Raw genomic sequence first — 11,845 nt, forward strand, 5'->3', positions numbered from 1 at the left:
TCAGTCTTCAGCAAAAAGTCAGTCATGTGAGCTCGCGCTTTTTAACCTTATGAAACAGGGGCGGGTTTTTTGTTGATTGTGTGGTTTATTTGGCTTTCTGAAGCTCTCAAATCTGCCACTTTGGGACCCTGTGCCTTTTGTTCTCTTCTTCTGGGCTAGAGGTGCACATTCAGTGTGTGGGGCACAGCACAGTTTTCACATATCATGAGCAAGATAGAATCAAAAATCTACAATATGTCCACAAGAACTGTGTAGAGAACAGCTATTTTGTTAGCTCAGAATTTTACAATCCTTTGTAAAAGAAATTTGAGGGAAAAAATTATTTCAGTTGATTGTAAATAGCTGGATTTTGGGTTTGGGGTTTTTTTTGGGTTGGTTTTTTTGGTTGTTTTGGTTTTTTCTGTCTCTCTGTTTGGTACTGTGTTAATACTAATGTTTCAAAACAGAAGTCTAAACATTTGATACTGTCCGAATGTGGTTTTTTGCTTTTCCGTGTACACGGAACTGCTTGGGGCAGCCCACTGTGTCAGCGCCTGGCTCTGGTAGAGGTTTCCTGACCATTTCTGTTTCACTAGAGCTTTCTCAGTTAGGCCTCTACCACCTCTGTTGCCTTCATTGACCTCTTCTGAAACCAACCTTCTCATATAATTGTTTTGGAGTATGCATACGCTCGTGATCAAGGAGGCTTAAGTCTATATCTGAATCTTTTTGCAGCTGTCCTAATTTGGGGGTGGTTGGAGTGTAGGAAAAAACATCCGTTTTCTGTCATGCCTGCAAAAAGTAAAAAAAGTCTAGGGGTGTTTTCACCCTTTTCCACACTAAAGTATAATATGAACATAAATCATAAGCCATTGTAACCCATGTGGCAACTTGGTATCTTATCCTGGAGGTCACCTGGTCTGCTCTTAAATCTGTTGAGTTACTGTCTAAAGATGCATAATGGCTTCCAGGAGAAGAAACTTCTTTTTAAAATTATTTCAAACTTTCATGGAAGCTGTGGTGTAATAGGAAGCCTTTAAGCAGGGAGAAACAAACTTGTGCACTTTCCTTCCCATGTAGGTAGCCCTGTCTGATTTTCTTTCAGGTGCCAATAATACTGAACAGAATGACCTCACATCCGTGCCCTTCTGCTCCCCACTTTGCGCTCAAACTGGCTGTCACTCAGTTTCCATGCCTGGTACAAAACAGCATCCCCCTTGTCTTGAAGTCAGCCCTGAGGCTTCAGCTTGAGGTCCTTTTTGGTCACTGTGTAGGAATTGTGCATGTTTGATGGAGTCAAAACCTTTGGAATCTGAATGCTAACAAGTCTCAAGTGAATACGGGTTAATGAGGTCTTGCAGTGGTCTGTGAACAGGCTGAATTTGGATGGGTGGGTTTCTGCAGGACAGCAAGGTCACCGTGCTGGGCAGCAGTACTCCTCTGTGTTGACACTCTACCCGTTAGATAACACCAATATTTAAAATTGCAAAAAGATAAATCCCACTAAGTTTCTCAGCGTTTCTTTATTTACATTAATTAAATGTAATTTTAGGTGTTACTATCTTCTCTAATATGTGCAGCTAAATGACTGTCATCATTTGTTCATGTTTTTGTTTCTCTGGTAGAAAAGAGTGGTGGAACAGCTTCGAAAGAATTTGATAGTGAAGCAGGAACAGCCGGACAGTAAGTTTCAAATACAGCCGTTGGCACAGTCAGAAAACAAACTACAGACACCACAGCCACAACCACTACAGCAGCTACAGCAACACCATCATCAACAGCAGCAGCAGTCTACTGCACCCTCTCCAAACGTGATTGGATCACAGGTAAAAATCTCTGCAGTAGTTCTTTTCCTTGCTGAAGGTGAAGTTCCCCGGGGAAAAAAAAAAAAAACCCAACCAAAAAAAAACCAAAACAACAACGAAGACAAAGATGCAGAGAGAAAATTACAAACTTTCACTTACACCCGTTAGTGTACCGATATGAATTTCTCCTTTTATGCATATGCACACAGGGGTCTTGTGGTTTCTTTTCAGCAATAACCTCCTATCTCAGTCAAAAAAACCCCAAACCCAAAGTAGTGTTTAAAAGTGAGATCATAACCTCACTGAAAAGAAGGGTGGCGGTATCACCTTTTTTAAAAATAAATCAAAATTTAGCAAATGACCTTATATTTTCCATAGGTGCATGAATGATTTTCTGTCCAAAGCCAGTAGGTCTGAAGAACCAGTAAAGACTTTACATGCGCTGCGTGGGGTGTACGATTAATTCCTTTTTCAGAGGCAAACAGAGTGCTCACTGTGTCTGTGAAAAAAACGTAAGAAAACAGTTCCCTCTTTTGCTTGGTTCTTTTTAAGCAGATGTAACTTGCATCAAACAATACTTACCTGAGTCTTCAAGGGTTAGTCTAAAAGTGCACAGTGGTGATTGCGAGATTCAAATTGAGAGATTCAAAGTCTCTCCTGTTCAAATATTTAGAAGCCCCAAAGTGTGCCAGTGAAACAGGAAGAAAGCTCAGGGAGCTCTTCTGTCAGAAGTGCACGTGAGGTCTTTTTTCCCTGTTGATGCACGCTCAGCAGTTCACGTTTGCCTGGGCAGGCAGATGGCAGAATTGACCCATGAAGCTCGCTTTATGCACATTGCAGCGCATCACAACCATAGCTTTGAGCGATGGTGGTTCTTCTCTTCTCTTGCCCTGGAAACGAGAGGGGACAAGAGGCTGGGCTGTGAGTTTTCTCGTTAACTCAACAGGTTGTTTTGGATGCTGTCTAAAAATGTATTTGAGAAACGTAGGTAATTGTATTTTTGATAAAAGAATATGGAAGAAATTAAGCAAACTCAACTAAGGAAAAGGCATTTTTGAGCAGCAACACACGTATCAAAGCTAAAACACAATAAAGGAGTAAATATTACTGTGTCCTAAGATATTTACAAGCCAACAATGGATCACTATTTGCTGTATCACTGGTCTCAGTTTTTCAGTCAGGAAGCATGACTGCAAAAGCAGTTTCATGCATTTCTCCATATTCCACACTTTGCATTCATGCATTAACTTCCAGGTCATCTCCTGGGTTGTAAAAATTGAGGTTTTGTTCAAAGTTAAAGAGCCCTCTAGTGAAAGAGTCAAAAAACTGCTACACCCTTCTGGCTATCATTGATACAGTTGTACGTGGAAAGTAATTCTAAACTGAAAGGCAGATCATCCTCTCATTTGGATAAATAAGCCAAATTTTATCCTTTACACTTTTCTATTTTTATTTATGTTGGTGTAATTCTGAAGTAACCTAACTTCTGTACACGTTTTGCAACTAAGGTTATGCCTCTGTCCTGCTGCCCCTCAATCTCTTTCAGCAAAGAAAAGTAAAATATTTTGTCTCTCCAGAAAGTGTTTTGTGCCTAATTTTGTAAATAATATATCTTTCAAGGCTGTGTCCATACAGGGAATGCTTACAGTGGTTATTTTCAGAGTAATTCAATTTAGAAATCAAGGTATATATGCTGCCTTAGTAGTGACATTTTAATATATTTAATACAGTCCACTAAGGAGGGCTTTTTAAATTTTCATACAGCAGCAAGCCTGGATATTGTTGCAATGTTATTATGTGAAATAATGCAGACTTACTATGAATGCCATTTTTGTATGAATTCATGCATTGAAAACTTTTGAGAATAACCAAGGTAATTAATTAATGCTCAGCAGAGTAACAGAGATGTTCCAGCTCTGTGATCTGCTGACTGAAACTATACTTTTAGTACTTGCAGGCTTACTAGAAAATCTTGCAGGAGTCACAGTCTTGTATTACATGATTGATTACACTTTTCTTTAAAATGTTTATGGATGAATGTAATGCTTGTGAAAATGATACCGTTACCGTGTTACATCTCATTGGAATAATATTACTGCATTAGGAGAACGGAACCTCTTGGTTGGGAGAAGGTGCAGCAGAGGTCAATAAGAAGCTCTAGAATCTCAGATAAATGGTTGAGGGTATTGTTCATGTTGTGACAAGAAAAAGTTAATTGTATCTGGATTTTGTATAAATGTGTAAAATTGAAACACAAGTTATCCCTTGATTTGGCATTGTACAGTGTTTGAATTTTTTTTCACGCTTGAGCATAGTTGACAGTTGGGGATATAGTTTAAGCATTCTGAAGTTAGAGGTGTGAAGGTAAACTACGTTTTTGTTTAAGGAAATAATATTCGTAAAAATACTGAAGAGTTCAACTGGAAACATATTAATATTATTTTAGTAGAAAGAAGAGAAAGGTCTTGTGTGATTAAAATCAAGCAGTCTAAATGAGGCATGCTCAGTAGATGAAAAAGACCTCCTGAGCCCTGGTGCTCCATTTTTTGCTGTTGTAGACCCTAGTGCTGACATCAGGAGGGAATGGTGGTTATTTCATATGAAGAGCACTAGATTGTGCCAGTAACTGTTTTAAAGATGTAGTGGCCGTGGTACAATAGATGTTTTACACCGAAGAGAAAAGAAATAAGCTCACTTGCCATTCTGTTGAGTGTCACTTGTCATGAGTTTCCTGTGCACGTTGTGTTCTGGTTTTATATGGAGACCCTCTTGCCTTGTTGCTTTTTGAATGACATTCTTAATTGTCCGTTTACCTTAACATCTTAGAAGGCAGTACATTTTAAAACAAAACTGTGGAATTATAGTTGTTTTAACTTTGGAATTTGTGGGCATAGCATATTCAGGCTTTTCAGGTAAATGCTGGCGTTGATTCCAAACCACTGTCTTTAAAGCAGGCCGAGAGCAGTCATGGCGTAACATATATGTTCCAAAACCACCCCATTTCACAGAAGTTAAACTAAACTGCCTGCAGCAGGACAGACTCTTGTAACAGCCGGCTCTTGTAATTTCAGGATAGCCCTACTGATATTCTTAGGAAGGACAATTGAGGGCTGAATAACTGTATGTATGGCTAAAACTGAAATTTGGGAGACCAAAAATCAAAATATGTTTTTGTTCTTAAAGGAACCAGTTTATAAATGTTTCTCCCTCTTCCTCGGACTGTGAGGCTCTCGGTAAATAAAGTTTCCATTTGAAAATTTTGGATTTAATTGATGAGAACTAGTTTGCTGTTATGTTTCATAAACCTCCACCTTATAGGCTTGATTTTGACAGTACATATTTGGAAGTAATATGAAACTAAAAGATCCAAAAATGCGTATCCCACGACTAACACTTGATTGTCCTTTTCTTGGGAATTTGTTTTGAATCAATCTGTAATGCTGCAGGTTATTAAAGTAGACCCAGCAGGTGCCCGAGATGAGAATCCTTTCTCATCTATCCAGTTTTCAGAGGCGTAAGATAATGTACTTGTGTGAACAACAGGTAGATAGACTCAGTGCTGCCTTTTCTTTCTCTCACTGTCTATTGTTTCTGACTAACCAACCCACGTCCTGTCTGATACAAAGTGTCTCTGTCTCTTACAGTGTATTTTCTGTTTCCCTTAGAAAACTGTAACTACAGCTTCTATGATCACCACTAAGACACTACCTCTCGTCTTGAAAGCAGCAACTGCGACCATGCCTGCCTCTGTTGTGGGTCAGAGACCTACCATTGCCATGGTTACTGCTATCAACAACAATCAGAAAGCAGTCCTCAGCACTGATGCGCAGAGTGCACCAGTCAACCTCCAGACAACAAATAAGGTCACTGGGCCAGGAGCTGAGGCAGTCCAAATAATGGCAAAAAACACAGTAACTTTGGTAAGCGTTTCGTGGTTTTGCCCGGCAGATACTGTGGATTTAGTTTACAAGAGGGCTACGGGACAAAAATAGTCAGGTTCCTGCGCAGAAAGGATAGTAGGGACCTGTCGTGAGTCTTGTTGACATTATTAAAATGGTAGCCTAAGAGGAAAGCATTTACTGTCTATATGGGTTGTTATTACTGTTTTGCTTCATAGAATTAAATCAGTGCTATCATCACCCCCCTGTAAAGTTTCCCCTGTGAGTAACTGTTAGTCATGGGGAAGCAGCAATTGTTTCGCCCCTATGTGGCTGTGTTCTGCAGGATTCATACTCTTGGGTAAAGGAGATGTCAGACTTTCTTCATTTGATCAGTTTAGGTTTTCATCTCAGATATTCTGGAGTCAATGTCATTCCCTTTACATGAGGAAGTCTCTAGTGTTAGACACCTCACTTAACTCTGTCCACTGCCATGTCTTCACTCACCACTTCTTCATACACGTATACAGAACCTGCTTCTTTGAGCATATATTTTGGACATCACACAGTCTTTTCCAGAATAGTTAGCCACCTAGAAATGAAAGAAGTGGTGTTCTAGAATTGGGCTATATAGGCTTCTTGGTCTGGAAACCAGCCATTGCATAGCATCGTGACAGGGAAATTTTACTTCTGGAGTAAAGGTTACGGCTTCACTAAACATAAATCCAATTTATCTTTATTGAAAAATAAGGTTTAATAATGCAAATGGAACTAAATTTGCTTCCTAATGAGACATATGTTTGCAATCAGAATAGAGAAGACTATGAGCGGAGTTTTTTCTACTGTTCTCTTTTCCCATGTCATCCCTTGCACCACTCTCATCTGTCCTTTGTGTCTGTGCTTCATTTCTTTGCTGAATAACTTACTTAGGTTTTGGGAGGTGATTCTGTTTTAATAATAGTCTCTGATTTATGTTTCTATAGCAAATTTCATCCAAAATCTCAGAATATTTTCCCAGGCATTAATTAATCAGTACAAGACCTTTTTGAAGTAAATTGCAGTCTTATGTGGATGGATAGAAGGGTGGAAACGAAGAGGGACATGAATTTCTGAGAATCTCACCGAGTACTTAACTTGGGGCAGCTAGCAGCTCTGTTCAGAGGTTAGCATGTGGCAGCTCCATCCAGCTGATTTCAGATAGACAGGGAAGTACTTAGGAGGCCTTAAAATCAGACCTTAATTGTTTCAAATGACTGGTCTACTTGTGAAAATTTCCAGTTGTGTATTTAGAGCCCTTCGTAGTGACAGTAATATTGCTGTAAGAGTTGTAACTTCCAGATCTTTTCTGTTTGCGTGAAATACCCTTTCATTCTTCTGCATGCCGTTCGGCACGAAGCGACAGCGGTTCATATAGCTGGACATCAAAGTTTGTTATTATTTTCTGTCTCTTGTAAAGCCAATCTTTAGCTATTAAAACAAATACGACTTTTCATTATCATCAAGTGAAAAGGGTTTAGGTTGCAAAGCACAGTAGTTTGTACAGTTGAACTAAAAGGAAAGGTACCATCGATTTAGGGTGTGTAGGAACTGGAAAGCGAGATTAGCTCTGTCTTTACTTCATTTCTCACGAGGAACCTGTTACTCTGCCAATTATTTACAGAGTTGAAAAACGGGGACGTCAGGTCTGAAAGTACATTCAGGATGTTGGTTTTGTTGAACAACTTCAAAGCTATTTTCCTCTCAGTGAACTCTTTCCTGTTGTTACAGCAGGTTCAGGCTACGCCTCAGCCCATAAAAGTGCCGCAGTTCATCCCTCCTCCCAGGCTTACTCCTCGTCCAAATTTTCTTCCACAGGTGAGTATACAGAGAACAAGCAATAGGAGAAGGAACTGGATTGTAGCATAGATAGGAGATAACTTTCTGCAAACATCATTTATGTCAGTCTTTATTGCTGACCTGGTGGGGGAGACCAGTCGTCCTCAACAGGTTTGCAGATGATGCCACATTTCAGGGTGTAGTCAATGTTCTTGACATTCAGGGGGCCCTAGACAGGATAGAGGGATGGGCTAGCAGGAGTCTCTTGAGATTCAGCACGGAAAAAGGCAAAGTCTGGAATGGACTAATTCCCCTGGGGACTGGTTGTCTGGGGAGCAGATCTGCTTAAAAAGTCTTGCATGAGAGTAGCTGAACTCGTGGTGTGTGCCCTGGCCGCAGAGAAGCCTAGCAGCATATTGGGCTGTACCAGCAGGACCACAGCCAGTAGGTTAAAGGAAGAAACGATACACCTTTCCTCAGCAGTCATAAAACTGGATCTGATATACAGCATGTGGTTTGGACCCCCAGTACCAGAAGGAAGTTGCTAAATTTGTGTGAATCCAGGGGAGGAAGGCCTCTGAGGTAGCTGGGCGGGGCAGGAATAGGGAAGCTGAGGGATCTGGGTTTGTTCGGTTTGGAGAAGAGGTTTTGGGGGCACCTTGACAGCAGCCTTCTTTCCAGTATGAGCAAGGAAATTAGTAAGAAGATGGAGACATAGGTGTTTGGCAGGAGAATTATAGACAATGGTTTTAAGTTGGAACAGGGAAGGTTTAGGCTGTGTATAAGTTAACAATTCTCTCTGAGGACAATTAGGACTGGAAGAGGTTTCCTGGAAATGTAGAAGCTCTGTCCTTGGAGTTTTACAAGACCTATCTGAACAGAGACTGGATCAACCTGGTCTGCATTTAGTGTTGGGCCTGCTCTGAGCAGGAAGTCAAATCAGACACCTCCTGAGCAGCCTCCCATCCTGCATGGATCTGTGATTATGCAGTTCGCATACGATGGTCATGTATGGTCCTATTTGCATCAAATGAAATGAACCCACGAAACAGGTGTCAGCAAAATCAAAGCATCACCCAAGGCCTTAAATTGCTCTAATTGTTTTCTGCTCGTGAGCAAAAGAAGGAAAAATGAGATGCCTGTGTTCCCAAGTATTTCTGTATTTCTACAGAGAGTGACTTCTGTTTGCAGCTGAGCAGCAAAACTTGTGGTTTACTTTTTTCCATGTTTTGGGAAAGACACAGATTGCTTCTTCATTTAAAAAAAAAAAAATCTTGAAGGAACTACTTCAATTATAAGAAATACATGGCACTGTGAATAAACATCTAAATCTTTTACAAAAGGAAAAAGGAAAGTATAGGCTGGTATCTGATTAAGATTTGGGGGTGGTGAGATCTGTTGGAATGTGAGCTACTTTTCCATAATAAGATGCAATATGGGGTATTAAAGGTATATAGGACAATAGAAATTAAATATGGAAAAAGACTTTATTTTCAGAGTAATACGGTTTACTTCTGTACTGTGTAATGATGTGATAAATACAAACTTAACAACGGGCAAGAAATAAGCAAGTATTGGTGGTGGAGGATTGGAAGATTCCTGTGGCTCTTCTGTTTCTTATGAAACAAGAAAAGAGTAATGGCTGCATTTACCTGTAGCCTTTAGCACTTTCAATGAGTGATTAATGTATAATCTTGACCTTTTTTTTTGTTTAGCAAGATTGGTTGTACAGCTGTCTAAATAATATATAGAGTTAACAAAGGTAACAGGGATTTGCTGAAAATTTTAATAATTTCTTTCAGGGCACAATCAGCTGTTCATGATTTCTTGGAGGCTCAGTATAAAGCCCCGAGACACGCTTTTACCATGAGAGCCTCAGCTGCGCCTGTAAATATTACATTACTTTTTTGGCTTGCAAAACCAATATGTTGATTTAGATAGATAAGGCACTTGGCAATAAACATGAAATATAAGTGTCTGCATCCAAATACCATTTCAGGGACAGTGACTCCCATATGCAAATGTTATGGATGGGTTTTATGCCAGTCGGTTTGAAAATGTGGCTTTTCCTTCTCATACTGGGGTACTTAGGACACTCTGCTAAAAATTACATTCTATTAAAAAAATCAAGCATTCTTCAGCAGATTATGTAGGAAGAAATGAAAGACTTGGTTAAAAGTTCATCAGAAATACTGATACACAAATCTCTCTCTAATTTTTCTCTTTTTTCTTTTTTTGTAGGTTCGACCTAAACCAGTTGCCCAAAACAACATTCCTATTGCCCCAGCACCTCCTCCTATGCTTGCCGCTCCTCAGCTCATTCAGAGGCCTGTGATGTTGACGACAAAGTTCACACCCACCTCTTTACCCAACTCTCAGAACTCCATACATCCTGTTCGTGTAGTTAACGGCCAGACAGCAACCATAGCCAAAACGTTCCCTATGGCACAGCTCACCAGCATTGTGATAGCAGCACCGGGTACCAGGCTCGCTGGACCGCAGACTGTACAGATCAGCAAACCAAACATTGAAAAACAGGTACAGATAAGCAAGCGTGTACTAATGCAGCGTACCGGGTTCATTGCTTTACTGTGCCAGTTTGGAGAGGCTGACAACCATGGAGAAATTTTCTGTGGGTACTGGAGATACGCCTGTTCCAACAACAGCACAAATTATGAAATGACTCGCAACTCTTGGGGCAGAAGTTACCCATTTTCCTTCATACGGCCCAATGGGATCTTTTTCTCATGCTTCAGTATTTTTATGCTCCCCCTGCTGTCTGCCTTAACTTCAGTGGTTTATAAGCCAGCTACACTGCAGGGCTGTGCTAGGATCTTGGGGACCCACGTGCAAACTGAAGTCCATGTTTGTATCGAGGCGTTAAGAAACACTGAAAAACTATTTTCTGTGTTTCTTTTTTTCAAAGGGTGGCTATGTGACAGGCAACAATGATGCAAAATCGTAGGGTATTTAATACCATAAACATCACCATTTTTTCCTTAGTTTTAAAGTCTCTCTCCAGAAAAGGCTTTTATAAAATAAAGCACGATTTCGGTCAGTGTGGATTGCAACGGAGTCCTTCCCATTCAACTCAAGCAAAGCAGTCTTCTGTTTCACTTTTAACTCTTTCATATATTATATGTTAGTATAATATTGTATACTATATAATACATAATCTATAATGTATACTACTTCTGTAATTTACATAAATCCTAGTAGTATCCCTTTCATTTATAACTCTATCATAGACTAATGCGCCTTGAAGTTACCTTCTGCTTTTGGAGTCACCTGTGGAGACTGCGAAAATCGTGTGCAGAGAAGAAACGCTTATGCTCAGTTCTGCTTAAGCAGTCTCATGAGTAGATTCTTGCATACCTCAGGGCTGTTCCACAAGTTGTTCAGCAGCGCGTGCCCTTTTCATATGATTTCAAGTTGCACTCCTACAACGCTATACTTTTGATGCCTATTCCTTTTGATGTCAGCAATATTCGTTTGCTCTTTGAATAGTAACTGGCAATTCGGCTGTTGAAAAACACACAGAAGAGTGGCAGTGGTTTAATAACACATGAATTTTTCTGTATATCTTCTCCATATCATAAAGGGTAAAAGTTTGTCTCTCTGTAGCTTACCTCACTCAGTTTGTAGCCTCAGAAGCTATGCCATGGGCTGAGGACTGTCATGCAGGGTTTGTGATGCCATGGCACAAAATCATGACTCCCGAAACATCCGACATCACAGGACTCAGAGAGACAGTTTTTGAGCCATTCATAATTCTCTGAAATATAAAGACTATGCCTGCGTCATGCAGAATGGTTTCTACCTGGAAGTCTTCCATGGGATACTTTTTCTTCAAGTGCCTGTTCGTTTTCCCATACTGTATAGTGATTTCTGTAACGGAGTTAACTCTTAAGATGACTTTTACTGCTTGCGTGGCTGCGTCGGTTAAGGGAATGGTGGTAAGGCTGTTTTCATCCTTTGTTAAAGGAAAATGCTTTATTTAATATTCCTTTCACGTCAGATTCCTCAAGTAAGTCTTTGTTAGTATACTGCCGGTGCTGAACTTTGTCCTGTAGCTGCGGAAGTATTTGTTTTGCTTTATTAGTCAAAGTAAAAAAAGTCATTCTTATCACTGAATGAAACACTGTTTCTTTTCAGACTATTAAACCACACGTGGAAGCAGAAGAGAAGCAAACAGAAAATCGTACAGTTACTCCACCTGCTGCACCGAAGCCAAAACGAGAAGAAAATCCACAGGTATCAGAACACACCCTGAGCTCCTTTTTAAGAAAAAAAGGAAACACACTGTTCTTCAGAAAACTTTGTCCCCCACTCTGTTCCCTCAGGACTCCTGAACTTTAACATTCCATA

General features: G+C 40.1%; 1 protein-coding gene across 1 annotated transcript in view; it reads left to right on the forward strand.

Annotated features, from left to right (window-relative positions):
• Positions 1–1,604: 1,604 nt before the first annotated feature.
• PHF21A (PHD finger protein 21A) overlaps positions 1,605–11,845 on the forward strand; it is a gene marked incomplete at its 5' end in the record, with an annotated part of 27,541 nt that continues 17,300 nt past the window's right edge. Inside the window, 5 exons of the mRNA XM_010148510.1 lie at positions 1,605–1,805; positions 5,450–5,704; positions 7,433–7,516; positions 9,719–10,015; positions 11,633–11,731. Of these exons, the coding sequence (XP_010146812.1) occupies positions 1,605–1,805; positions 5,450–5,704; positions 7,433–7,516; positions 9,719–10,015; positions 11,633–11,731 (936 nt within the window). The remainder of the gene's footprint in view (positions 1,806–5,449; positions 5,705–7,432; positions 7,517–9,718; positions 10,016–11,632; positions 11,732–11,845) is intronic.

This window comes from Eurypyga helias, unplaced genomic scaffold (genome assembly GCF_000690775.1).
Source record: "Eurypyga helias isolate BGI_N326 unplaced genomic scaffold, ASM69077v1 scaffold14403, whole genome shotgun sequence".
Taxonomy (NCBI): Eukaryota; Metazoa; Chordata; class Aves; order Eurypygiformes; family Eurypygidae; genus Eurypyga; species Eurypyga helias.